This window comes from Ursus arctos, unplaced genomic scaffold, assembly GCF_023065955.2.
Source record: "Ursus arctos isolate Adak ecotype North America unplaced genomic scaffold, UrsArc2.0 scaffold_23, whole genome shotgun sequence".
In the NCBI taxonomy this organism is placed as follows: Eukaryota; Metazoa; Chordata; class Mammalia; order Carnivora; family Ursidae; genus Ursus; species Ursus arctos.
In genome coordinates, this window is record NW_026622908.1 from 46,894,359 (window position 1) to 46,919,977 (window position 25,619).

Below are 25,619 nucleotides of genomic sequence, written 5' to 3' on the forward strand. Positions count from 1 at the left end.
TTCTGGCTGTGTCCCCCCCAAGAACGGCAGCCCACAGGGCCAGAGCCGGGTTTCCCTGCTGCCCTGCAGCCCTCTCCTCCCGCTCAGCAGCCCCAGACCTGGTGGTCAGTCCCAGAAGGGACTTCGGGCCTAAGGATGAGGTCACTTGGGTTCAGGTCTTCAGGGCTCCTCCAGTGTGGGTCCACTGGGCACCCCGCCTAAGCCATCACCTGGCGTTCCAAAGAGCCTGGGGGCTGTCTGGGCTGGCTGTGGCCCGGGAGGTCAGCGGGTGACCCTGGCTGCACAAAAGCCCGGCCTGCTGGCCGCCCAAGCCAAACCAATCTGCACCTCTCCTGAAGACTCCGCCCGGGGCTGGAGCTTGGGGTGGCTGGGCCTGGGGCCGGGCGCCCGGGCCCCCCAAGGCTGCAGACCACTCAGAGCCGGACTCGGAGCCCAAAGTAGACCCTCCTGTCGGGGCCTGGCTGGCTATCTTGGCAGCCTCCCTGCAGCCCCGAGGTTCCCTCCTGGGCCACCCCGTTCCCAGGGCATCGACACCCCCGGAGATGTGGCTGTCCCCCAGCTAGCTCCGCCCCTGGAGCGGACAGCTGGACACTGGACCCAGAAGAGGAGGGGAGAGGCGGCTGGCATCAGCGGTGAATCGTCCATGGGAACACCCAGGTGGCCCCGTCCGCAGGGGTAGAGGCAGGGACGTCCTGCAGGAGTTGAGGTACGTAAGTGCCCATGGGCTGGCCTGGGCGAAGCCGGGACGGGGTGCCCTGGGGGCCCCAGTTAGCCAAGCCTGTGTCCTGGCTGGCCCGCTGGCGGGCGAGACACTGAAAGGCGACCCAGGGGCTCCCCCTCCCCCTCAGGTGTCAGCAAATTCTGTGGAGTGGGGAGCAGGAGCCCTTTGGGGTCCAGGAGTATATGGGGCCATCTCAGCTGGTGGGACTCACAATGCAGCTGGTCGTGGGTGGTGCTGGGGGCTTGGGGGCTTCACTGGAGGACTCCCTTCCACGGGGGGGGGGGGGGAAGCTCAGGAGAGGGTTCATGTCCCTTGGGGTGGGAAAGGCTGCCTACACAGGAGACCCAGTCATGGTGTGCGGCCACCCTTGGCCCCCCTGCCTGGGCCAGGGCCTGTCTCCCTTTTCCCTCCTGAGACTGACCGCAGCCCTGAGACCCACGGCCCTCCTGCTGAGCCTTTGCCACCAGCCCTTCGGGCCCCCATGGCTGTGCTCTTAACAAGGTGGGTGGGGGACTCTCCATAGCCCTACACAAATGGATCCTGGAAGCAGGGAGAAGTGGATGCCCATGGTCGCTAGGGTCCCAGGTGGCAGAGGTGGGATCAGACCCAGTCTCCTGCCTGGCACCCCCCTGAGCACTGAACCCCAGAGGCCCCAGTTTCCCGGAGCCCCCAGGTCACCCCATGGAAGCCAGGCCCACAGACCTTGGCTCTGCCACCCCCTCCGGGCCCATGCTCCGCCCCTTCTGGGAACCGGGAGGACAGTCATCCCATGTCCTCAGACTCTGCCTGCCCTTGCGACCTGCGCTTCTCTCGCCCGCGGGCTGGCAGTGGCCCTCAGAGGCATCCGGTCCAAACGCCCCTTAGCCGGGGGCAGCAGGCTATGGAGGAGCAGCCCCCTGACCCTGCTGGGTCCCCCAACCCCCGCAGCGGAGGGCCAGCGTCTCGCAGTGGACACTGCACCCCCCCCCAATTCCCATGCACTCGCTCTCATGTCTGTTCCATATCCCACTGTCACGAGTGCCACATGGGGTGGGATCTGTTGCACCCGTATTCTTAATGGGTAGACTGAGGCTGGAGCCAGGATGTCTGTCCCTCTGGTGCCCACACACTGAGGACATTCTGACAGTGCAGCTGCCTCCAGGCTGGCTTCCCAGACTGCACCTGCTCCTGGCACCGATAAACTGGCACTTCTGCCTGGCCCTTGGGGCCGTATTTGCCTTGTCCCGTCAGTAAATATTTACCGTCCTCACTGTTCTCCAGGCCTGAGCAGACCCTGAGGGGCAAGGGAGGTAGATGCAGGGATGCCGGAGTGGTCCCCCACCGCCACCCTTGGAGGCTTGGTGCCTGGCGGGGGCCGGCCCAGGAAAGGGAGCGAGACCAGGAGCCAGTGACCTGAGCTCCTGGAAAGGCCCCCTGGCAGAGCCTGGGATGAGCCCTGGCCAGCGTCTGTGTCCTGCTAGGCTGTGAGGGGAGACACCTGTGTCCCCACCTGAGCGAGCCTGCCCTCGGACCCAGGCATGTTCAGGCCTCCAGTGCAGGTGGCTTCCTGGAGCAGGCACCTGTCCATGCCAGGCAAGGGGGTCAGGGTGGACATTCACAGACAGACCAGCAGAGGGCACCAAAGCCCCACTTTTGATGCACAGCCCTCTTGGCTGTCCAGGCCAACGGTCCGCTCTAAAGGGGTCCGCACCTCCAAACTCCTGCCATGGGGCACTCGCGGGAGCTGTGGGGGACACTGGCTCTAGAGGCCTTGACGTTTAGGAAGGAGACGGGGTGTGTGGGGCCCCCAGCCTAGCGGGGTCCAGGCTCCCCTGAAAAGCAGCTGGACAAAAGTCCCAGGTCCCCAACATTCGGGGAAAGTCTCCAGCGAGAACCTGAGCCCCAGCCCCCAGATCTGCAGGGATCTGGGACCTGGGATGGGACATTCTTGGGGACGACTTCCTCCAGCGTGCCCACCCCACATGGTGGCAGAGCAAACCGAGGCCAGCAGAGGGCCGGTGCCCGTGCCCAGAGGGACTCTCTGCTGATAGGTCTTCAGGGCTCTGAGGAATTGGAGGCAGGGGGCTGGGGGCTGGGGGTCACTGCTCACTGTCAGGCCAGCTGGTCCCCTGAGCCGGAAGGCTTCGGTGAGGCGGGGACCCTGGGACCCGGGAGGCCTCAGGCAGGGCCCGGCTGGGGCAGGGTTATGGCGTTCCCATGTCCACCCCTGGCCCCACCCAGTGCTGAGAGGAGAGAGGTCAGCTCCAGAAAGAACACTTTGGGGTAGGAGGCAGACAGGGGTCTGGGAAGCGCAGAGATAAATGGGGTGGTGGGGGCTGGCCCTCCACCAGCCCTCCCTCCAGCACTATTGTTTCTGGCCTCAGCACAGGAACAGCAAGGCAAATTCCTTCGAAAGTGGACGCTGACGGGGGTGCCTCCCCATCATCCCCCGCAGCATGGTCGGGCTGCACTGGCGTCAAGCCCCGCCAGCCGCCCCCCCTACGCCCCTCGGGGTCCACAGCTCCCAGGTCACCTGCCAGTCCCACCCCAACTCCTGCCCGTCTGCAGCTGTGGGGGGACTGGTCCCGACGGGCTCCTGGGCTCCATGGAGGGGTTCCTGAGGTTGCCGCCCAGAAGCAGGACTTGGGGCTGTACTGAAAGGTCACCCCACAGTCCCTATGACCCAAGGCACTGGGCTGAGACATGGCCTCCTGGGGGCGCTGCTGGGCCCATGGCTAGGTTGGAGGTGGAATCCATCAGGCCAGGGGTGGATGTGGGTGCTGCTTCCCCAGCTCCCCTCACCCAGAGAGGCTTAATGTCCAGACCCAAGGGGCTGACCCCTGGACCAAGGTTGCAGGGTCAGCAGGGGCTGAGCCCGAGCCCCCCAGCCACACTCAGGGGTCCCCATCCATGAACCCACGAGGATTGGGCCTTGCCAGGGAGGACGGGGAGCCTCGAGGTCCCCAGCCTGGGGGTCAGAAGGCCCTGAGCTTCTGGGCTGGCCCCGCCCCCTCCAGCCCCACGTGGACTGGGCTGCTGAGCCATCAGAACCTGGGGGAGGGGGCCCACAATCGCCGGCCTCACTCTGACCCCCATCCCAGCCCATCTGTGTTTTTGGAAAACAGAGCCAGCGCCCCAGCAGCCCTGCCAGCTCGCGGCCATTCCCGCTGTGACTCCGGGCCCGCTCCTTTGTTCTTCAAAGGCCATCCTCCCTTCAGAACTTGGCCCAACTCCAGCCCAGCCTCCCGCGGGGCCACCTTGCCTGCCCCCCTGACGCCCAAGGCCCAATTGCTGAGGGACCTTGGAAATTCTCTTCCCTCCCTAAACCTCAGGTTCTGAGCTGTGGCTCAGCACCACGCGGATGCTCGGTGGGCAGCAAGAAAGGGGCTGGGAGGAGGTGAATTTGGGAAGCCTGGGATGAAGCTGAGGCTCTGAACCTGGGGTTCTGGCTTCCCTGACACTCCATGACCCTCCATGGCTTTCTGTAACCCTCCCTGGCCCTCCCTGACCTTCCCTGACACTGCATTGCCGTCCCTTGCCCTCCTTGACCCTCCCTGCCCCTCCATGGCCTTCCCTGGCCCTCTTTAGCCCTCCATAGCCCTCTGTAGCCCTCCCTGGACCTCCCTGACCCTCCCTGGCACTCCATAGCCCTTTTTGACCCTCTGTAACACTTTCTGGCCCTCCCTGGCCCACTCTGATACTTTGTGACCCTCCCTGGCTCTCCCTAGTCCTCCATGACCCTCCCTGACCTTCTGTAACCCTCCCTGGTCCTCTCTGACCCTCCCTAAAGCTCTGTAACTCTCCCTGGCCCTTTCTAGGCCTCCCTGGCCCTCTGAACCCTCCCTGGTCTTCCCCGGCCCTCCCTGGCCCTCCATGGCCCTCTGTAACCCTCCCTGGCCCTCCCCAGCCCTCCCCAGCCCTTCCTGGCCCTCCATGGCCCTCTGTAACCCTCCCTGGCCCTCCCCAGCCCTCCCTGGCCCTCCATGGCCCTCTGTAACCCTCCTTGGCCCTCCCCAGCCCTCCCTGGCCCTCCATGGCCCTCCATGGCCCTCTGTAACCCTCCCTGGCCCTCCCCAGCCCTCCCTGGCCCTCCATGGCCCTCTGTAACCCTCCTTGGCTCTCCCCAGCCCTCCCTAGCCCTCCATGGCCCTCGGTAACCCTCCCTGACTGTCCCTGACCCTCCCTGGCCCTCCATGGCCCTCTGTAACCCTCCTTGGCCCTCCCCGGCCCTCCCTGGCCCTCCATGGTACTCTCGTGAGGTCTGACATGCTCAACCCATCAAGGAGATCTTTAAGGGGCAGGGGTGGGAAAAGGGCAGAAAGGCCCTCTCCAGGCCTAGAGGATGGGTTGGTCCTTGGTTGCCCATGGGGGTGCTTTCTGGACCCCAGCCCAGCTGTGGGGAAAGGAAGTGGCAGAGAGTACGAGCTCTGGAGGAAGGAAGAGTTGGCTGAGAAATACCTCAGCTCTAGGCACACACAGAGCTCAGAACAGAGGGCAGGCTGGGAGACTTCTTGGAGGAAGTGTCTTGTGCCCCTACACAGGCATCTCAACCCTGAGGACAAGTCCCCATCAGGCTGTTGCTGTGGGTGGAACAAACCTAGCCCAGGGGTGGCTGTGGATCAGGCACAGCCCATGCCACCCTCCCTGGAGACACAGTGGCAGCTGTGTTCACACAGTTGCCCCCCACGATCCTCCTCGTGGCTGAGCATGGGCTGATCCTGGCCAAAAGGAAGAGACAGGCTGAGGACTGGAGGACATGATGGGCAGAGTCCTGTGAACACCTCCCCTCCCCTCAAACCTCAGTATATTGGGGCCAGCTGGAGTGTCCACCCAGGCCAGTGCCACGCAGAAGGGGGAGAGCTGGTAGGCCAGGTGGGCCGAGGTTAAGTCCTTGCTCTGCTGCTCCTGGCTGTGTGGCCTTGGGAAAGTTACTGAAAATCTCTGGGGCTCAGTTTCCTCATCTCTTGGAGGGAAACCAGAGGAGGCTGTCCCTGCCTTGGCTGCTGAGGTCCCGGGTGGCACACCATGTACGTGGGGGAGCCCGTTCCAGTGCTGCACCGATTGGCAAGCCTGCCCTCTGCACCATCAGCTCTTTCCCCAGTAGGGCACCACTGTCACCCCAGGAAGCACTGTCCCCCGTGGGCCGGGCATGTGGGTGAGGGGTCGTGGAAGGCCAAGGCCGGGCTTCAGCCTCGGCAATCTGTCCTGACTCCACTGCTTGCTTCCCATGTCCAGCAAGCTGCTTCCCTCTCTGGGGCTTGGTGGCACAGAGACGGCCCCGTGGGTCTGGTAGTCCTCCCAGGATCGTGGGCAAGCAGAAGTGGATGCAGTCCCTGCCGTGTGGCCCATGGGTATGTGGGGAGCCTTGCCAGGAGGACCAGCTTCCGAAGGGAGGAGCCTCAGGGCTGTGGTCCTGGAGGGCCCCCATAGAAAGGAGGCCAGGAACGGGGCAAAGACCAGGACCAGCCAGCCAGGGCCTGCGGCTGCACTGCCAGCCACCAAGGGTGCACCTCCATATGGCCCCAGGAAAGAATGTTCTAGTGCCAACGGTGAGGGAAGTCAGGGAAGACACACACTCACATGGGGGGAGTATAACAGTGAGCTTTTATTAGTGTTTGCTCTGTGTCATACACTGATTCCAGGCTTCTGTGTCCCGGCACATGGGACTAGTGGGACCAGGGGAGGTGGAGGCCCAGGGGGTGGCCCAGCTTGCCCACCTACATGGGCAGAGCCAGAATGTGAACCGGGGCCAGCCTCCAGGCCTCCTCCTGCCCACCCCTCCCCTCCCCTCCATCACGCCCTGCTCCCCTAGGGCGCTTGTGTTGCGGCCTGGGGGCCTTCAAGCCTGCGTGCAGCCCCCAGCAGTCTCCCCTGGCTGGTCAGACTACCTGCTGCACAGATGCGGGGAGCTGAGGGTATCCAATGGTGCCAGTCTTCTGGGACAAAACCTAGCTCATTCAGGATGGGGTTCTCTCCATCCCTGGGTTTGGTAAAGCGACCCTGTTGTTATCCAGGCGGCACTATTGCTGATTTAGGGAAGCTAGGCTTTTCAAGGCTGTGGCTGCACGTCGAGAAGTGGCCACAAGGTGTCGGGCTCGGGCCAGATTTGGAAAACCTTGCTTGTGGACAAGGCTTGGAGAAAATTCAGCCCACCTCTGCTCCTCCCAGGGTCTCTGTCTCAGGAAGGGGGTCCTAACATTAACATTCTTACCGGAGCCTCCCAGTAATAGATCTGATTTTATTCTGATACAAATATAATACATGCCCCTCTAATTTTAAGAACACAATGGTGCTTCTGGAAGATGTCCCAGATTGCACCTGTGGTTTTGGGCATCTGCCGTGCCACATCCTCTGGTGTCAGGGAGTCCCCCAAGGGGAGGAATTCCCTTAGGCCTCCCTCCACCGCTTGTTCTGTAATGCCAGGATGGAGGCGGATAAAAGCCTCCCATCTGAGCACACACAGGTGCAGAGCCCACCTGCACCCTGATGCTGGAGAGGGCCCCAGCTCCATAGAGACAAATGTCCTTTTGCCCCCCTCCAGCCCTCTCCCCAGAGTGCCTCAAGTTGTACTAAAACCCTGTACTCTTCCGCTGTAATTCTAGAAGCAGCCACCAGGTGTCAGCATGAGGCCGCTCAAGCCTCCAAGCAGAGGAAATTCCACATTTGGGATTTCTGGGGGTGTCCCAGAAGTCTCCTGAATAAATGAGGTCCTGGCCAGAACCCCAGGACGGGATGATCCTCACCCAGGCCTAAAGACAGTGGGGCAATAAGGATTTTGTTATGAGGTGTCCCTGCAAGTCTGAGGGAGAGGTTTAAAATCCCAGTGAGATTTACTTCAATCAGGAACTCCAAACTTGTCCCTTTTGTGTTCCTTCCTACTACCTGTATCCTTTATTGGCCATGTGCTCTCCCTCCACCATGGAAAAGAAATGGAATCCAGGGCTGTGTGTCCCAGCCCTCACACCCACCTCCCTGACCCAATGCCTCTAGTCCTGCTTCAGTGGTGCCATGGCTTAGCTAGTCTTCCATGGGCCCTCCCCACCCTGACCTCTACCCTCTGCTCCCCTTTTCTTGCTTAAGCACTCTGGGTTCCAAGATTCTGGTGGATTAAAATCGCCCTGCATGCTTCCCTTTTGGGGCAGGCCTGAAATGGGAATCCAGATTAGGGCAGAACTCAGATTCAAGACACTGTTCTGGGGCTGGGAGCTTCCACATTTCCAGGAAGTGATCTATGAGTTTGAAAGTCTACTTCTTTTTTAGCCCCTTAGGTGCCCACCTTCTCAGTTTGGTGGACTTCCTCTGGAACCCTCATGTCTGGTTTAGGATCGGCTCTTACACTCTCCCTAGCCCCACTTGTGGCTTGGCAAGTCCCAGCTAAGTCTTCCCATACGGACCTGGCAGTAGCTCCTTATAACATCTGTGTATCTTGAAGCAGACACAGGGGACAATACAGGATGCAAAGCCTCCAAGCCACAGAACCCACAGCAGAGTCAGAGCCAACATGAGCAGATAACTGCTGTACTCCAAGAACTGTGGGCTGCTTCACACTGACTCCCTTCTATGTGCCCCAGACCTGGCTCAGGGCCCTTTAGCATCCCTTCATCCCTCCCCATCCAAGAGCCTAGCAAGGAGCCACCTGCCTTCTTCCTGTAGGGTGGTGTGGCTCTGGAGCTTCTGCATCCTTTGGGACATACCTGCCAGATCTGAGTGCCCCCTCATGTCTCTCTTCCCCACCAAAAGTCCTGTCTTCCCACTGGCTGCTCCAGCTAAGGAAAGGAGTTCAGGTGAGGGCTTGAGAGAGAAAGGGACAGTGAGAGTTAAACCCCAGCATGTGCCAGTTACCTGGGTAAGCTGGGGTGCAGGGTGCTGGGGGATGTGGGACTGGAAGCCTTCTCGGAAGTGCACATGTCTTTGCCTCTCAGTGAGTCTTTGCTCTGCTGCCTGCTCTCCCTGCAAGCCTGGAGGAGGGGTTTAAATTCCCAGTGAGATTTAGTCCAATCAGTCTGCACATCTGCCTGGGCCTCCCCCAGCTGCTGATGGCTCTGAGACTGTGCCTTGATTGGAGTTTCAGCTGGGCTCAAAGGCTGTGAACCCAACATTCCACCTTCAGTGCCTGTGAGCAGTACTGGTGCTCGGAGCTGCCACCTGCCACCACACTTGTGGTACGGGGGCCCTACCAGAAGTGATTGGTGAAGGGAGGAAACTCCCAGATGAGGCCCCTACCCATGAAGGAAGAAATGACATGAAGGTGCTGCACTGCAGCTGCCTTGGAAGCACCTAAAAAGAGTTTTTTCTGACCACTCTTGAACCCTGCTTCTTTCTGCATATGGCCGGTCGCCATTTTACCCGTGCCACGCCCACTGGCATTCCAGGGTGTCAAATGACTGCCAAGTGTCAATCTCAGGAGGCCCCACCCACTCCCCACCCCTCCACATAGTCCCACCTCCTGAGGGAGTGCTTCCGGTCTGTGCCCCCGCCCACACATGACTCTCTGTGGGGTCAGGGAGTGGGCCAAATCTCCACCCCCCTTGTGCACTGTGCCCTGGTGTGAGAAGGTGCCACAGCCAGCTGCCCAGTGGCCCCAGCACTACCGAGTTGGCGCAAAGCTACCCAGTTTGGAGGGGCTTGAGGAAAGACGTGGAGGGGACGAGGAGGTGAGGGGCAAAACTGTAATTTCAGTTGGCATTTGAGCAGGTGCTGTGCTCAGCGGTGGAGAGCCTCTCCCGCTTCTAGGGGCTACTATAATGCACACTCTAAAAGTGCCCTTAATCGTTTCTCCAGCCTCAGCCTCGTCCCCCTCCTCCTCCTCCACGTCAACCCGGCTGGAGGGTCTGGGCACCACAGCCAGAGCACCCCCTACTTTGGCGGCGACTGCTAATACTGGCCCGACCAGCAGATCATCAGCCGGGCAGTTTCGGCAGAGAGACCTGGGCACCAGTGACTCCCCAGTCCTCTTTATCCACCGCCCGGGAACTTCGGGGACTACGCAGCGACTAGAGTACAGGTGACTGGGCTTCCCTCACTCTTGCTGCAGCCTCTGTGTGAGAAACACTGCATGCTGAGTTGAGGCATGGGTGGGCTGGGGTCTTGGGGCAGCTAATAGGATTCCTGTTTCTGCAGGAAGGACAGAACCTCTGCGGTCAGAGGGAGGGCCTGTGCAAGCTAAGAATAGCCTCAACTTGGGAGGGGACAGGAAAAACAAGTGGGGAGGGGTCTCTTCTCTAGGGCTGCACAGAGCCACAGAGGCTTTTGTGGGAAAATAGGTTTTCCTTTACTAATCTGCCAGGCAAAGTGGGAGGGGCAGGGGTGGAGGGTAGGGCTGTTCTTCTCAGCAGGAGTGAACAGCTGTTTTTGCAAATGTAAAATGCAGGGCTTTTCTGTGTGAGAAGTTTGCTGTTGCACCCCCCCCCCATCCCAACCAAAGACAAACAGGAGACTGTGCAGAGGGGCCAGGGGCCCGAGATTTTGCAGCAGTTTTTTTTTTATGCCATTGTAAAAGTAAAGCTTCCCCCTCTCCCCACTCCCTACACCTCCCAACCATAACCAAAGAATCCCAGTAAGTAATTGGGAAGGAGAGTGAGGAGGAGGACAATGAAGGCCCATATGCCTTGGTACCCCACAGCAGGACTGAAAGAGTAAAGCTCCTCTCTCCCTGAAGGCATGCCCAGTTCTCCTGGTGCCTCTCCTGTCCAAAGAACTGAGCCCTGGGGCAAGGGCAGTTTCCTAGGGGTGTGCATAATTCTGCACATGAAGTTTCTCTCCCCTCCACCCAGGGGTCCCAGACTTCTCCATATAGCCGGTGTGGTGTCTGTGGGGACAAGTTTCATTTCCCCATGGAAGCCCAGTGTCCCACCCCAACAACCCCAACCATCCAACTGATTTCTTCATACAGAACTGTGTCCTTTGGTTTGTGCCTGGTCCCTCCTTGCTTTCACCCAAGATGGGAATGTTGAAGTGTGGGGTTGTCATATTGTGTACTGTGGTCCCCCAAGGCAGGCCTTTTGTGTGCAGCCCCACCCCATGCCCAGGCAGAAGTATACACCAGCCAGGAAGCAGCAGCCCACCCAACAGAAGGGTCTCCTGCCTCTTCGTGGGCATGCACCTTTGCAGGCTTGGCTGCTGGGAAGGCGAGCTCTAGGCGAACTTCGCCTTCCCTTGTCATTTGAAAAAGGGGGAGCTAGGCAGCCAGAGGGACAGGAAGGGGAGCTGCCACCCAAAACCCTGGCAAGGTGACCTGCAGCCCTCCCCACTGAACAGCCAGGGGACAAGGAGAAAGGGACCAGGGACCGGTGCTCTAGCTTGGGGGGATTTGTTTTAAAAGTGCTCATCTCAGGAACACCTTTGTGTTTTCCCCAGGGGCCGAAGAGTCACTGGTGAACTCCTGGAGGAGGAGGTGGACCCCAAGCCCCAAAGCCCCACAACTCATCCAGCAGAGCCCCCTGCCCAGGTTGCCCACCAGCTGGAGCCACAGCTCGAGCCGCAGCCGCAGCCCAAGCCAAAGCCGGCCAGAGCCACCCAAGAACCCAGCCCGGAGGTGAGCTGCTGTGGCCTGTGGCCCAGGCGGTCCCCACGTGCTCAGAACTGAGTCCCACAGCCAGCCCCAGTCCCACAGAGGTGAGTGTCTTCAGACTCCCAGGGCAGGGCTGAGGTGTCCGCTGGCTTAGCTCTCCAAGTGTCAGGCTTCCTGCAGGGGCCTCCTTTCCTTAGGTTCATGGAGCAACCCCCCCCACCAGGCCCAGGGAAGCTGGGGTGTATTCAGAGTCACACCGTGGGCATCTGTGATTCAGGGGGTCTGCTCTGCTCCGGGTGTCTGTCCCTCAGTCGCTTGGGTTGCGGGTTGCTCGGGTTGCTCAGAGTCGCTCAGGTGTGGGCACAGTGGCTCCTTGCAGTCTGGGCTCCTCTGGGGGTCCTTGGAGGGGAGCTCCTGGCTGGAGAAAGGGCAAGGGATGGGGAGGGAGCAGTCCATGGGAGAAGGGGGGGACAAGGACAAGGTGGGGACAGAATTGGAGGAAGGAGAATAAAAGTGGGCGGGAGGGGGGAGAACTCATCAATTGGGGGGAAAGCGGGAGACCCCAGGCAAGCTGGCTTCAGCTGGGGCACCTGAGACCCAGGTCCTCCCTGCCCCAGGGCTCCTGGGCTGTGGGGTCTCACACCAGTGGCTTGACCTCTCTGTGTCCCCATTTGTCAAAGTGGGTGGCAGTCGCAGACCTCCTGGCTGTTCAGTTGTGAGGAGAAAGGGAGGTCGTGCCCCAGGGGCGGCGGGCGGCAGAGGCACTCTTGAGAGCAGCGGGGGCCATACATGCACCGGTGTCAAGATTCCATTGTGTTCGCTAGGCCGCCAGGCCGGAGGGGCTTCCTGTGTGTGTGAGTGGGGGCTGGCGGGGGGGGGGGGACTAGAAAGGCCCTGGGACCAGAGTGCCTGGGACACTTCGGGAACAAGCTCAGTGGTGGTGGCAGCGCCGGTTCACGGACAAGGTACTGGGCTGGGGGCACAGGCTGAGCTGCCCTGAAAGGGGTTGCTCTGCTCCAAGGCCCTGGGGAGCTTTAGAAGTGGGGGCAGGATGGGTCTGTGTTCTTGTACTGGACCCAAAAGTGATGGTGGCCACCCTTCCCAGCCAGCAGGGAGGGATCCAGCAGGTGACCCCCTTCTCGGCTGGTTGGCCCATCTGAGAGAGAGGCCAAGAATGTTCTTTTAAAGGTGTCTTTGTTTCAGACACTACAGAAAATAGTATAATAGTGGCCTTGCCTGGGTCCTTCCCCAACATGCCTGCCCAGCCCCCTCCCCTGCGGCCCCCACCAGACCCCTACCTACTTTGGGCTTCTGGTTTATGGATCAGTGGCTGTGGTGCCTTGTGCCTTGGGTGGCTTGAACCGTTGTTGTCGGGTCCTGGTGGTTCCAGCTGGGTCCCCCGTCCATGGCTTCCAGCCCAGGCTGTCGCTGAGCCGGCGTCCCTCCTGGAGCCCAGTGCGTGGTCTGTGCCTCAGTGGCCGGTGTCCTGCGGTGGGTGAGGGAGGGGCGCTCAGGGACCCTCGGAGAAGGGAGCATAGTTTGCAAAATGCTGGGCTTGGTCCGAGTGAGCGGGAGCGGCCAGCTCTGAGCCAGAGCTGTGGGAGGAAACTGAAGGAGAAAGGCCGCCTGCTGGGAGCAGGGGAGTGAGGGAGCCGGGAGGCGGGCGCGAGAGCAGCCGCAGGCCTGGGGCGTAGGGGCCAGGCTCTTAGGGTGAGTCCGAATTTGGGGGAATGATTATTCTCTGTGGAGCATGGATTTGCGGTCTGCGGGGGGAGGCTCCTGCCGTCGCTGGGGCTGGAACAAGGCAGGGGGAAGGTGGCACTAGGCTGAAGTTCTGCCAGCCAGGCTCTGGGCAGGAGAGACCCAGTCCCACAATATGTTCCGCTAGTGCTGTTCCCTTCCTACCGTGAAGGGCCGGAAGTCGGGGAGAGCCTGACGCTGGTCCTGGCTGGGGGCAGCCAGTGCCTTTTTTGAGCCCTAGGGTGACCCGGATCTGCCCCTGCCAACCCTGCCCCTTTAGCCACACTTTTGACTAAATAAGGCGAGGGTTCAGCGGGCAGCCCTGTGGGGGAGGGAGCGCATGTGCACCCCCCCTCCTTGCCCCAGTGGCTCAGCCTGGCACCCCAAATTGGCCTCAGCCTTCCTACCTCCAAGGTCCAGGCAGAGGCTGGGAGGGCACGTCTCCATGCACCGGGCAGAGGCTTCTCCAGGGCAGGCGCCTGTGTGGGCAGAAAGCAGGGGAGGGACCGACTGAGAGGCCGCTGTTGTGATTGCCCCCCCATGCACCCCAGCCAGGGTGAAAGCCCACGCTTTGAAAAGGGGCTCTCACCTCAGCTTCGCCTCCCCCCCACACTCCCAGCCTGGGAAGCAGGCCTGGAGGAAAGGTGGGGAGCCCAGAGCAGAGCCACAGGGAGCCCTGTGTTTGTCCATAAGCGGAGGCCCTCCGGAGGATTTGGAATCTGCTCTGAGCTCTCAGAGACTCAATTCCCCACCCCAAAATTCACAGGTCTCCACGCAGTGGGGAGCGACTTCAGGCACCCAAGCCTTCCCTGCTGGAGGCTCCCTCCTGGCCCTCCCTCTGTCCCCAGGCACACCCGCACAGGCCTGAAAGCCAGGGACACAGGAGGCTACAAAGCTGGTGGAGAGGGGAGGGGGCGGTGATGGGTGGGGGGAGACAGGCCAGATGTTCTTGGAATGGGACACAGGGTGATTGATGCGGACTGGAATTTGAAGGGGGAACATTCCCCACGTGCCTGGGGCTCTGGGTGGAAAATGGGCTGTTTTTCATGGTGGGGGGGGGGTCTCCCTGTCTTGCCAAAATAATGTGAAGGGCTGCCTCAGCCCTGACTGGGTCCCCACACCTGTCCAATGGCATTAACCCCTGCCTTCCCAGAATATCAGGCTTTGAGCCGCCCCCTTCTAACTGGGGTCCTTCTGTGGGGACAAGCGATGCCCGCTGTAGGGTCCCCGGGATCCCCACCATTCCTCTATCCCCCAGCAATGCCTTCTTCCTGGAATCTCCGTACCCCTCAGATACCCCCACCCCGGGTCGCTGGCCCCCACAAGAGCGCTCATTTCCGAGGGGGTGACCGCGTTTCTGCCAGCAGCGCCTTGCGCCTGCATCGGCTTCAATACTGGCTTGTGAGCAACTGGGCTTTCCCAGCCGGGACAGTGAGGCTTTCCGCGAAAATTCTCTTTGAGAAAACGAAAGGAGACCCCTGGCGCCCCGGCCACCGTGCCGTGCCGCCCCCATTCCTTCTCCCCCGTGTCTCTCCTCTTCTTCCTCATTCCCTCCCCTCCTTCGTGTTAACCAAGCAAAACTGGTTTCGCCCCTGTGTGGGGACCGGTTAAGGCCCGAAGGGCGCTCGCGGAGCGCCTCGGCGCACGGGGGTGGCCGTCTGGGGTGCTCTCGGGCCCCCAAGCCGAGCCGGGGACGAGCCTGCCCGCGGCGGCCGCCCAGCCGCGGCTTCGCCTAGGCTCGCAGCGCGGGAGCGCGTGGGGCGCGGCGGCGGCGGGGAGCGCGGGGCCGTCCTCGGAGGCGGCCGAGCGGGGAGCCTGGAGTCCCGGGAGCGCCGGGGCGCCGCGCCCAAGTCGCTCCCTCGCGGCTCCCGGGTTCCTCCCTTCCTCCCGACGCCTGCTCGGCCGGCTGCTGCCGCACGCGCGCTCACAGCGGCCAGAAGACCAAAGAAAGAGCAGCGATATTTCTTCCGGGGCGCGCGCCCCAGGGAGCCCGGCGCTACCTGCCCGCGCAGCCCGCGCCCGCTCCTGTGTCCCCCGGGGAGGGCGCCACTGCTCCGCGCGTGAGCCCCCAGACGCGGGGGAGCGGCGGCGGCGCCGCGCCTCCCCGGCCCTGGGAGCCCGGCCACTCCCGTGCAGCCCTCCAGCTCCGGGGTCCCAGCCCACCGAGCGACCTCCCTGCTCCCACCAAACGCCGACGTTATTTTTTCTGGGATCCTCCAAATTTAAGGCTTCCTCCCTAGTTCTCCAAACACATCCAGCATTTCCCAGGCCACAAGAATTTTCTGGGACATCAATTTCCGGGGACCTCGAGAAACGCAAGCCCCCGCTGGCTTCCCCAGATTCACCTGGTGGCCTGGATCCCCAAACTCATTGGGCATTTTCTCCCAGGCTTTTAACAGTTGTATATAGCCTGCTGCAGACTCCGCCAGTTTACACACCGCCAAGCCGGTATCCCCTACAATTCCAGCATTAACCCCGGGTCCTGTGGTCAGGCTGACCAATCTCCTGGCTCCCCAGAAGGTGGGCAGTGTTTTTCTGGCACTCGGGCACCGTGTCTCCAAAACAAATGGAGCTTTTCCCCATGCCTCCATAATTTTGGACATTAACTGTAGGGTCTCCCAAGCTGGTATACTTGTCCCTGTACTGGCTCCCCCACACTGAAGCCCTGGTCTCCTGGCTCACCACGGTTTAGGACACTGTCTGCCGGGTTCCACAAATTTATTGGCACCAGTCTGGGTTCCCTAAATTTTACACAAAGACTCCCAGGTCCCCCCAAATCATGAAGCAATTTTCCCAGAAGCCTCCGAGTTTGAACGTGGCTTCCTATTTCTTCCCTAGAATTGAGGCACTGCACCCGGCCCACACCAGGCCCTTTTCTGAACCCTAAATCCTCTGCGCTCTGCTGTCCTGACTTCCACAAAGTTGAGAGGATGATTTCTAAGCCCCAGATCTCACTAAGCAATATTTTTGTCTTGGGGCGCGTTCATTTACAAGACTCTCCAAGCTTCCTGGCCACTAATCAGGTCCCTTATGGACGAGACACTGTCACCCAGCCCCGGAAAGCACACTGAGCAATTACTGGAGATGTGCTTCCTTGTGACCCTGTGAGCTGGTCAGGTTCCCCTGGGTCACACCACGCAGGAAACAAACCCTTTGCACAAAACCTATGTCTCCCTGTACCGGGCTCTGTTGGGTGTCCCCAGTAAACAAATATTCAGAACATGTTCTCTTCACCATAACATTTTGAGTATTAAAACATTCCCTGTGTCCCACTGGCTTGCTGACAAAAATCCGGATTTTCTGAAATTCACACAGTAATCTCAAAGCCCAGGATGACACTGGACCCTTCCCCTGATCCCTTGTATTTGAACATCCTGAGCTCTCAAATATCACTCATTGCTCTCCAGGCCCGGAAAACAGTCACAGAACGGCATTGATCTCTTGGACTCCCGAGCATTCTGCACACCCACAAAGTCACCCAGAATGTAAGCAACATTTCCTGGGTCTCTCACATACTGCAAGTTCCCTGTAGATCACCAATTTTGGGACACTGATTCTCCAGGCCTTGCGACCTATGAACTCTTAATCTTTTTCCCCTAAAACTTAAGATATTGACCCCCAATTTTCCTGAGGACTCTCAGCAACTTCCCTGGATCCCCAGATTCAAAAATTATAGTTTCCCGGGGCCTCCAAATTGAGACATGTCTCCCAACCCTCCAAAATAAATCCCCTCTCCACAAAACAACTGAGTTTTTCTTGAACATTGATTTTTGGGTCCCCCGGTTTTATGACCCTTGCTCCCCAAGTCCTCCTAAATTTAGGCAACTTTCCATGCCCCCCCAAAATGAAAATGATCAGGGACCAAAATATATCCTAGAAACCCTAAGTCTTATGAGCCTGTATCCTACAAGCTTCCTGGCTATTACCCGGGGTCCCTGAGATTTAGACATCTGCCTCCATTGGACATTTCCCATGGATCCCCAAAACTTGGGACATGTTTTGCTAGGGTTCCCCAAATGCAGACAGTGACCAAGCAAACGGGATATTTTTTCCTGCTCACCAAAAATAAACTAATTGAAACCAGTTAAAATTAAAATATAGGCGGACATGGATTTTTCCGCATTTCCCAAATGTACTGATCACACCCCAGGTTCCCCCAAGTTTAGACAGTGTTTCTTGACTCTCTAAAGGACATTGTGAATTGGCCCCAGAGCCAAGATAATTATGGAGGTTACTTCCTCGGTGGCACCCGCTTCCAGGCCACTAACTTGCATTTCTAAATTGTGGAAGTGAATCTCTACTTCCCTCCACCACACTGAGATTTCGCTTAGATCCCCAAAATGGGTTCAGTGTTTCTCTTCTCCCAATTTCAGATAACGTGCCTCTGAGGTCCCCCCATTTCATGCTGAGAATTTTCCCAGAGTCACCCCAAAACCTATCTTCCACAAATTGGCCTGGGGTTCCCCCTAAACTTGCTGACCAAGATGCTGGGTCCCCCATATTTTAGAACTGGATTTCTTGTTCCCACCCCCACCCCCTTTGCACTGAGCAATGTCCCCTGATCCTCCAAACTTGGACCCTGGATCCTGAGTCTCAAACATAGTCACTGATTACAGTCCCCCACACCAACGGGGCCTCCCTCGGGTCTCCTACGTCGGGACACTAGTGCTTTGAGCCGCAAACCAGACAGAGCTCTGACTTGCGTTCCCGATATTTGGGCATTGTTCCCGGCCTGCCGGCAGCCCTCTGCACTTTTCCCAACCCCGCTCGCGGCGGGTACTGGTTTCAGCCTCTCTTCGTCTCCTACGAAGGACCCCGAGCTCCTCGGATTTGGGAAATTTCTCTCTGTATTCCCCAACACACTTGGCCCGGCAGCGTGTCCGCCAGGACGTGGGCAGTGCTGCTCCCGCGTCCAGGAAAACGACTGGGCATTGCCCCCAGTTTCCCCCAAATTTGGGCATTGTCCCCGGGTCTTCCAACGGACTGGGCGTTGCCCCCGGACACTGGGGACTGCCCCCGGGGTCTCGCTCACCTTCAGCAGCGTCCGCCGCCGCCGCAGAGCGCTTGCTCGCTGCCTCGGCTCCTCGTGCGCCCACGGACGCAGCTTCCAGCCTCCAGTCTCCAGCTTTGCGGTGAGCTCCCCGCCGCCTCCGCGGCCCATGCCGGCTTCCCCGCCCGACCCGCCACCGTCCCGCCGGGGCTGGCGCTCGCCTCGGGAGGCCGCCGGGGCCACCAGAACCCGGCGCAGGAACCTGTTGAGGGCTTGCGGCTCTGCGGCTGCGCTCGCTGGGACCTGGCGCCCCGAAACCTGCGCCGCTCTCGTTTGCTCTTTGCAAAGATCACAGTCGTGGGGAAGGCGCCTTGGTGGCCCCGAAGCGGGGAGGGCTGGGCGCTGGGTCGGAAGTACTCCGAGAAGAGGCGCACCCCGTTCGGGCGGCGCGGCGCCTCCAAGTCCGCGGGTCAGGGGACTCGGGGAGGCGCGCGCGGAGCGCGGGCGAAGTGATTGATGGCGGAGCGAGGGGGCGAGCCGGCGCGGGCTTCCGCCGGCGGCGGCCCCTTCCCCTCGGAGAGGCGCGGGTGGTCGGGGCGCCGAGGGGCGGGCGAGGCGCCGGGGCTTGTGCGTGATTTTGACTTGGTAAAAATCACGACTTCTTACGTCGTCCAAACTCTCCAGGAGATGGTTTCCCCAGATCCCCAAATTATCGTGGTGGCCCCCGGGGCTGAACCCGACTCTACGCAAGTCCAACGCACTGAGGACGGGGGAATCATTATCCGGATATTTTGGGTGGGCCCCAAAGGCGAGCTGCTTAGACGAACCCCGGTGAGTTCGGTCATGCAGGTAGGATTTGAGCGCTGTTTCCCGCCCTGCTCTTCTCTCCCCGGCCAGGCGCAGCCTCAGCAGGCCCCACGTCTGGCCCCAATTCGGGCCTGGCCGGGCCGGCCCTCCCCAGGAACCGCACCTGGCGGCCGCCGCAGCTACACCCCGGCTCCCGCGCGGCACCGGGGGGCGCTCAGGCTCCGGCTGCCGCGACTTCAGGCGCCGCGCCTGCTCGGGCAGGTGGAGGCTGTGCGCCGTGCCCGCTCCCGGGGATTCCTACTTCCCCTACAACTCCCCGCGGGACTCGGGGACCCCCGACCCGGCGCCGAACCACCTGCGCCCTCCCTCTTGATCGGGCGCCCCCTCCGCGTAGCTCCCGGCTGTACTAGGACCTGGGACACCGCCCACCTTTCTCGCTTCGCGTCCCCCGCGTGCGCGAGCCTAGAAACCCCTGGTTCTCCGGAACCCTAAAGGGGTCCCCCCAACACTTTAGAACGGAGACTCAGGATTTCTTTCGCATTCTGCCGCTCCCCGCCCCCAACCCAATTTCGCCGCGAGCACCCCACAGCCCCCCCAACCGTCGCCCCCGGACCCGGGGCCCCCCAGCCCCTCGCCCCCCCTTGCTCGAGCCGCGGGGGCGGTCCGGAGGGCGGGGCCAGGGCCCCGAGGGCGCCCATTGGCGCGGGCGCGGGGCCAGCGGGGCCCGAGCGGGCGCCGCGCCGCGGGGTGGCGCGGCTATAAGAGCCGGGCGTTGGCGCCCGCAGTTCGCCTGCTCTCCGGCGGAGCTGCGTGAGGCCAGGCCGGCCCCCGGCCCCCCCCTTCCGGCCGCCCCCGCCTCCTGGCCCACGCCCGCCCGCGCTCCGCCCGCCAGCGCCTCCATCCGGCCGGCGGTCCCGCGTCGTCGCCGCCCGCCGCCACGCTGCTGACTCCCGCCTTGGGCGCCGTCGGCGGGGCCGCGCTCCGCCGGGCCTGCGGATCCCCGCCGCCTCCTCTTCCATCTACCTCAACGCCCTTCTCGCTTCGCCCGAGGAGGCGGTCCCCCCCGCAGGCAGTCCGGCTCGCAGGCCGCCGGCGTTGTCATCCCCCGCGCTGCCCCCAGCCCTCCCCGGCGCGCGGCCCACCGCTCCCCTCCTCGCCGCGTCCCGAGCGGCTCGGCGCCGCCACCGCCACCGCCACCCCCCCAGGGCCCGGGCCTGCGACGGCAGAGGGCTCCGTCGGCCCAATCCGAGCTGGGCGCCCGCGGCCCGGGCGATCCTGCACTCCGCCCCCCTCAGCACCTTCCCCGGCCCTCGACGTTGCGCCCTGCCCTCGCTTCTCTGTGCTCCCCCGACCCCTCTCTAGCCTCTGGTCCTGGCGCCCGCTCTCTGCTCTCCCGCAGCCTGCCCTTCGCTCCCTCCCGCCCCCCCCAGCTCCTCGCCTCCAACTCCCTCCCCCTCCACGCCCGCCCTCTCGCCTCGCCATCCCGAAGTGGATTAATTATACGCTTTCTGTTTCTCTCTGCGCTGTTCTCCCCCGCTGCGAGCCTGCCCGCCTCTCGCTGTCCTCTCTCCCTCTCGCCCTCTCTTTGCCCCCCCCTTTCACGTTCTCTCTGTGTCTCTCACTATCTCTGCCCCCTCTATCCTTGATACAACAGCTGACCTCATTTCCCGATACCCTTTCCCCCCCTAAAAGTACAACATCTGGCCCGCCCCAGCCCGCAGACAGCCCGCCCTCCCCAAACAATCAGACGAGTCCCCCCCCCAAAAAAAGCCATCCCCCCGTTCTGCCCCGTCGCACATTCGGCCCCCGCGACTCGGCCAGAGCGGCGCTGGCAGAGGAGTGTCCGGCAGGAGGGCCAACGCCCGCTGTTCGGTTTGCGATACGCAGCAGGGAGGTGGGCGGCAGCTGCGCCGGCTTCCAGGTAAGCGGCGTGCGGGCCGGCCGGGCGGGGAGAGGGGCCCGGGCAGGCCCGGGTCGGGGGCTGTGGGTCCGGCTCCCTCTGGCGAAGTCCGCGCTCTCCCCTGCGCCGCCGAAGTGGGGGTGGGTGGGTGGGTAGGGGCTTCGGAAAGTGCCAGGGGAGGTGTGAGCTGTCTGCAAAGGCGACTTCCTGGTCGGTTTGTGGGTGCAGGGGAGTGTTGCTGGGCGTCTGCGATCCGTGCCGTGTGGGGGAGGGCCCTGTCCCCCAGGGTGCTGGGTAATGAGGAGGGGCGCAAGTCTCAGAAACCCACCCTGCTATGTTGACTCCGTGCCAGCAAGACTGAAGGAGGAAAACGGGGTGGGCGGGGCCAGGATGGAAGAGGGGGCGAGCTGGCAAGAGGCTCAGAGGAGGCGCCACATTTGCAGTGGATCCCCCCACATGCTCCCCCTTTCCCTGTGCCCAACATTTCCACGCAGGAATCTGGGGAGAGGGGCTCGTTGGAAGCTCAGAAGGGCAGGAGTGTACAGCCCATAGAGGGTAGCTGCCCCTGCCCAGTGGGCAGATGGAACTTTCCATACAAGGAGGTGTAAAGCAGCCCCCCTCCCTTACCTCCCCCCGCCACATTGCCTTGTGCCTAGATGGGCTGGGGGTGCAGGATGAGCCCCCACCCCACCCCCACCCCTTGGTACTTCGCTGAGGGATGGTCCAGGGCTAGCTGTTGGGGGTGCAGGAGAGAAGGGACTGGCTGGGAGGGCGCAGGGGGCGGGAGCAAAGGGGGCGGGGGGAGTGGTCAGCAGGGAGAGGGGTGGGGGGTAGGGTGGAGCCCGGGCTGGGAGGAGCCGGCTCAGACATAAAAGCTGGAGCACTGACCAGCCTGCAAACTGGACATTAGCTTCTCCTGTGAGGCAGCCTTCCAGCCTCCTCCTCCTCCTCCTTCTCTCCCTCCTCCTCCGCCAGTCCCAGCGAGCCTCCTGTCCAGCTGCAGGTAACCAGGGCTGTTGAGCGAGGACCCCTCTGCCCTCCCGCTCCGGCCTGCCCGCCTGCTGATGGCCTCAGGCCTCAGCCCCTCTGCCCCTCCTCTCTGCCTCTACCCTCCTCACCCCTACCCTCCCTCCTCCCGGCCTTGCTCACCTGGCCCACACCTCTGCGTGCCTCTCCTTGTCTTCGGCCTTGGCTCTCCGCGGGTGCTCTGGACCGGACACCGCACTGGAGTGGCCGGGCTTGCAGGAGGACACAGCTGGCGCTCGGCCGGCGCCCAGTCGCTAGCTGGCCAGATTGTTCTTAGAATTTGGAAGGGGGCGGCAGTGGGGGCAGCCTGGGAGCTTGGCTGGGGCCCGGTCCAGGGCAGAAGGAGGTGAGCGGGGTGGCACTTTAGATGCTTCTGTGGATCAGGCCACTGCTCTTCGTGGAGTTTCAGCGAGATTGCGCTCCCTTCTGATTCCCCCTTCTCTCCTGCATGATTTCTGGCGTCGGAAACCCCTGGGCCCAGCACACAGCAGCCGGGCTCCAGGCTGGGAAGGGGCATGCTGCTTGGACCCCCATGCCCACCCGGAGTGGAGCCTGGGAGGGGCACCTGTGGGCAGGCTGCCCAGCCCCTGGCTTGGGTAGCATCGGGGTGCCAGTGGGCTCAGAGGCACTGGGCCGTTACTGTTGCCCCAGAAGGAGTTTGTACCTGGGCCAGCGGAGGGCAGGCTGGGGCTGCCCCCCTGGAGGTGGGAGGGGGGTTCCACTTTCTGGAGGGAGCAGGGGCAGCTTGCTGTGTCTACAAGAGAGCCTGAGGCCCCTCCCAAGCCCCTCAACCCTGAAGGGACCTGGTTAACCCTCAGCCGGGGCCTGCAGGCACACAGCCGTGCAGGGGGTGTGTCCTTCCAGACCGGGCCCTGAGGACCTGGTGTCCAGCCTCCAGTGGCCTGACCTGTTCTCTCCGGCTCCCACGGTGGGGTTTGGTACCCCAGTGGGGTGAAGGTGGGGTGATCCCAGGGGGACCTTGAGGCCCTGGGTGGTGTGATGCCAGGCCTGCAGGGGAGGCTTTTAGCCTTTGTGTTTTGGGGTGCCCAGAGCAGCCTGGAGTGGGGGACTGAGCAATTCAGGAGAACAAGGGCCCTGGGAGTGTGGTGGGCACCGTGCAATAACCACCAGATCCTTGACCTGAGCTTTGCTCAGCCACAGACGGGGAGGGTGGGGGAGGGGAAGGGGTGGGACCGGACCGGCAGGACCCCCTGCTGCTTGGGGGGCTGGTCCTCTGGGATGCACACGCTCTGTGGTGGGGTGGGGCTGTCTGCCATCTTGGCTGATGCTGGGAGGTCCAGGAGTGGCTACTGCCCTGTGCCGGCCCCGCCCCCATGACTTCATAGGACAGAGGCCAGGTTCAGTGTCCAGCACTGGCCCCTGCAGCTCTGGGTGTGGCCGAGCCCCTGCGGCGGTGACGATGGGGGGATCACCCCCACGTGGAATTGCTGACCCGCGCTGGTGCCGGTGGTCACACATATCCGCTCAACCTCTCACCCGCCGGCAATGGTGCAGCCCGCCTTGGGCAGTGAGACACGTGTGATTTCTGCAATTAAAGTGATCACGTTTAGGAAGACACGTGCTTGAAACTAACTTGAAATTAGGAGATGGCCGGGCTGGTGTCTCCGTCGTCGGGGGAGGGGGCGGGGGCGGCCTCTGCTCCTGGACTTGGCCCCTGGCGGGCCAGGGCGGGCTCGCTCAAGGCCTCTTCTCTCCGCCCCCAGATGCCGATGGGGGTCCCGATGGGGAAGTCGATGCTGGTGCTGCTGACCTTCTTGGCCTTGGCCTCGTGCTGCTTTGCTGCTTACCGCCCCAGTGAGACCCTGTGCGGCGGGGAGCTGGTGGACACCCTCCAGTTTGTCTGTGGGGACCGCGGCTTTTACTTCAGTAAGTAGCTCAGTGTGCGGTGGGGCAAGGGGGAGGGCGCACACAACAGGTGCCCAATAAATGCTGGAGTCCTTTCCCAGACACCTACGGACACCCTCCAGGACACCTGGTGTGGGGGGCCAGGCAGAGGGAAGCTTCTGCAAGGTGATGGCCCCAGGCTTCTCTGAGACTTCATGAGCCCAACTGCACCCACATTTATTGGGTACCTGCTGTGTGCCTGGGGGGTGCTCACACCCCTGATTTTCCCGCAACATGGTTCAAAGTCGAACACTGTCCTCCTAGGAAGGGTGGTATCTGTGTGGGGGCCAGAGCACGGCAGGCATGGGTGGGGGCACAGGGTGGGCTGGATGAGGTGGGGTGGCAGGCCCTAGCAGGGAGGAGGACTTACCCTCCCTGCCTCTCCGGGACCTGCTTAAGGGCAGGGCGGTGAGCACTGAGGTTCGCTCCACATTTCCATGGTGCCTGACATTTTGACAGTGCGATTATCTGAATTAAAGTTAGATAAAATCGGTGGGAGACCAGTAAAAACAGAAGTGTCTGTCATATGACCCCCATGTGGGGGCGCTCAGCTGGGCCTGGGCATATGGGGAAAGAAAGGAGTGCCTGGGGGAGGGGACGCACGCCCGAGGGGCGGGCCACAGTGTGGGGTGCCCACCTGCTGGCCCTTGTCCTCCTGCTTCTCTCTTAATTTTCAACCCCCGGTGGGCTTTCCCTGAGACCTCTGCTTCTCCTTGCCCCGTCCCTCGGTGGGACCCCCAGTCGGAGGCGATGTCTTCCTCACGGGTGTGGGCCCTTGCCCTCACCTCCCAGAAAGCCGGGCCTCCCTTTTCTCGTCTATGGGATGGAGCGGGGAGTGTTTATCTGGATAATGGGAGGAACTGGGGAGAAGGCCCAGGCCGACCCTGAAGGTGGGGTGGGGGTGGGGGTGAGTTGGCCACCGCCCTCATGGTCAGACCCAGCCCTCCTCACGTGGCATCCCCCTCTGTAGCCTCTACTTACCCACAGACGCCAGCCTTGGGGTCTCAAAGCTTCTGTCTGAAAAGCTCTCCTGCTTCTCCTTGCTTCTGAAGCCCTGCCCGCCCTGGCCTCGCCTGTGTCCTCTCTCGCACCTGCCTTGTTTGGGGGCAGGAAGTGTAGGGTCTGGTGCCCAGGGAGTGGGTCCCCTGCCAGGAGGGCAGGGCCCAGCCCTGACCCGTGGGACCTCCTCCCCAGGGCGCCTGCCCTCGGCCCCCCAAGGTGAGGGCCGGGACTCTTCCTCACAGCTGACCTTGGAGCCCGAGCAGCGGAGGGACGGGGAGGACGGGAGGAAAGGAGGACGTGGTTTCATGCAGGTCCTCACTCCTCCCCTCCCGTCTTCCTCTTCCTCTCTCAAGCCTGCGGCATCTCGGCGTCTCGAGGGCTTCGGGCCGCCCAGGCTCCTGCTCTGTTCAGGGATGGCACTTGCGTCCCAGCCTGGCCTTCAAGAGGGGACCCTGTGCCCCCCAGCGTGGGGGCTGGACCCCTCCCGGGCGGCCCCGAGCGAGGCTCCCGCCAGCACATTTTCCCCACCTCCCTGGGCAGTGGCACCAGGAGGCTGTGTCCACCTTCCACGCGAGCAGGGAGGCACCAAGAGGCCAGGGGCTGGTCCTGGAGCACGCTTCCACTCCTGTCCTTCCTGGGCACCCTGACTGCCCACTCTCTCCCCCTTCCTTCATGAGGCTGGCCGCCCCTGCGGGCCCCCCACCCACCAGGTGGTTCTCCTCTTCTCCCGCCCCAGCCCCTGGGGCAGCCACCGGCCAGAAGCCAGTTCTGGGGGGCCCGTGCGGGCCGGTGCTCACGTGCGGCTCTCCTTCCCCCTGTGGGACTTCCAGGCAGGCCGGCAAGCCGCGTGAGCCGCCGCAGCAGCCGTGGCATCGTGGAAGAGTGCTGCTTCCGCAGCTGTGACCTGGCCCTTCTGGAGACCTACTGCGCCACCCCCGCCAAGTCCGAGAGGGACGTGTCGACCCCTCCGACCGTGCTTCCGGTGAGAGGGGGCTGGTGTCGGGGTGCAGGGGCGTCGCCTTGGAGCCAGGGGACCAGG

General features: G+C 62.3%; 1 protein-coding gene across 9 annotated transcripts in view; it reads left to right on the plus strand.

Moving 5' to 3' along the window:
- The first annotated feature begins 324 nt into the window (after window positions 1-324).
- IGF2 (insulin like growth factor 2) overlaps window positions 325-25,619 on the plus strand; it is a 28,868-nt gene continuing 3,573 nt past the window's right edge. The window contains exons 1-5 of one of the 9 annotated variants that reach the window (XM_057317370.1): window positions 330-706; window positions 9,482-9,704; window positions 11,057-11,234; window positions 23,398-23,560; window positions 25,411-25,562. In XM_057317370.1, the coding sequence (XP_057173353.1) occupies window positions 23,398-23,560; window positions 25,411-25,562 (315 nt within the window). In that variant the 5' untranslated portion in view covers window positions 330-706; window positions 9,482-9,704; window positions 11,057-11,234. Of the gene's footprint in view, window positions 707-9,481; window positions 9,705-11,056; window positions 11,315-20,243; window positions 20,669-21,539; window positions 21,651-23,397; window positions 23,561-25,401; window positions 25,563-25,619 lie in introns of those variants that run through there. The other 8 variants (XM_057317369.1, XM_057317371.1, XM_048216642.2 and 5 more) reach the window with 8 other exon arrangements.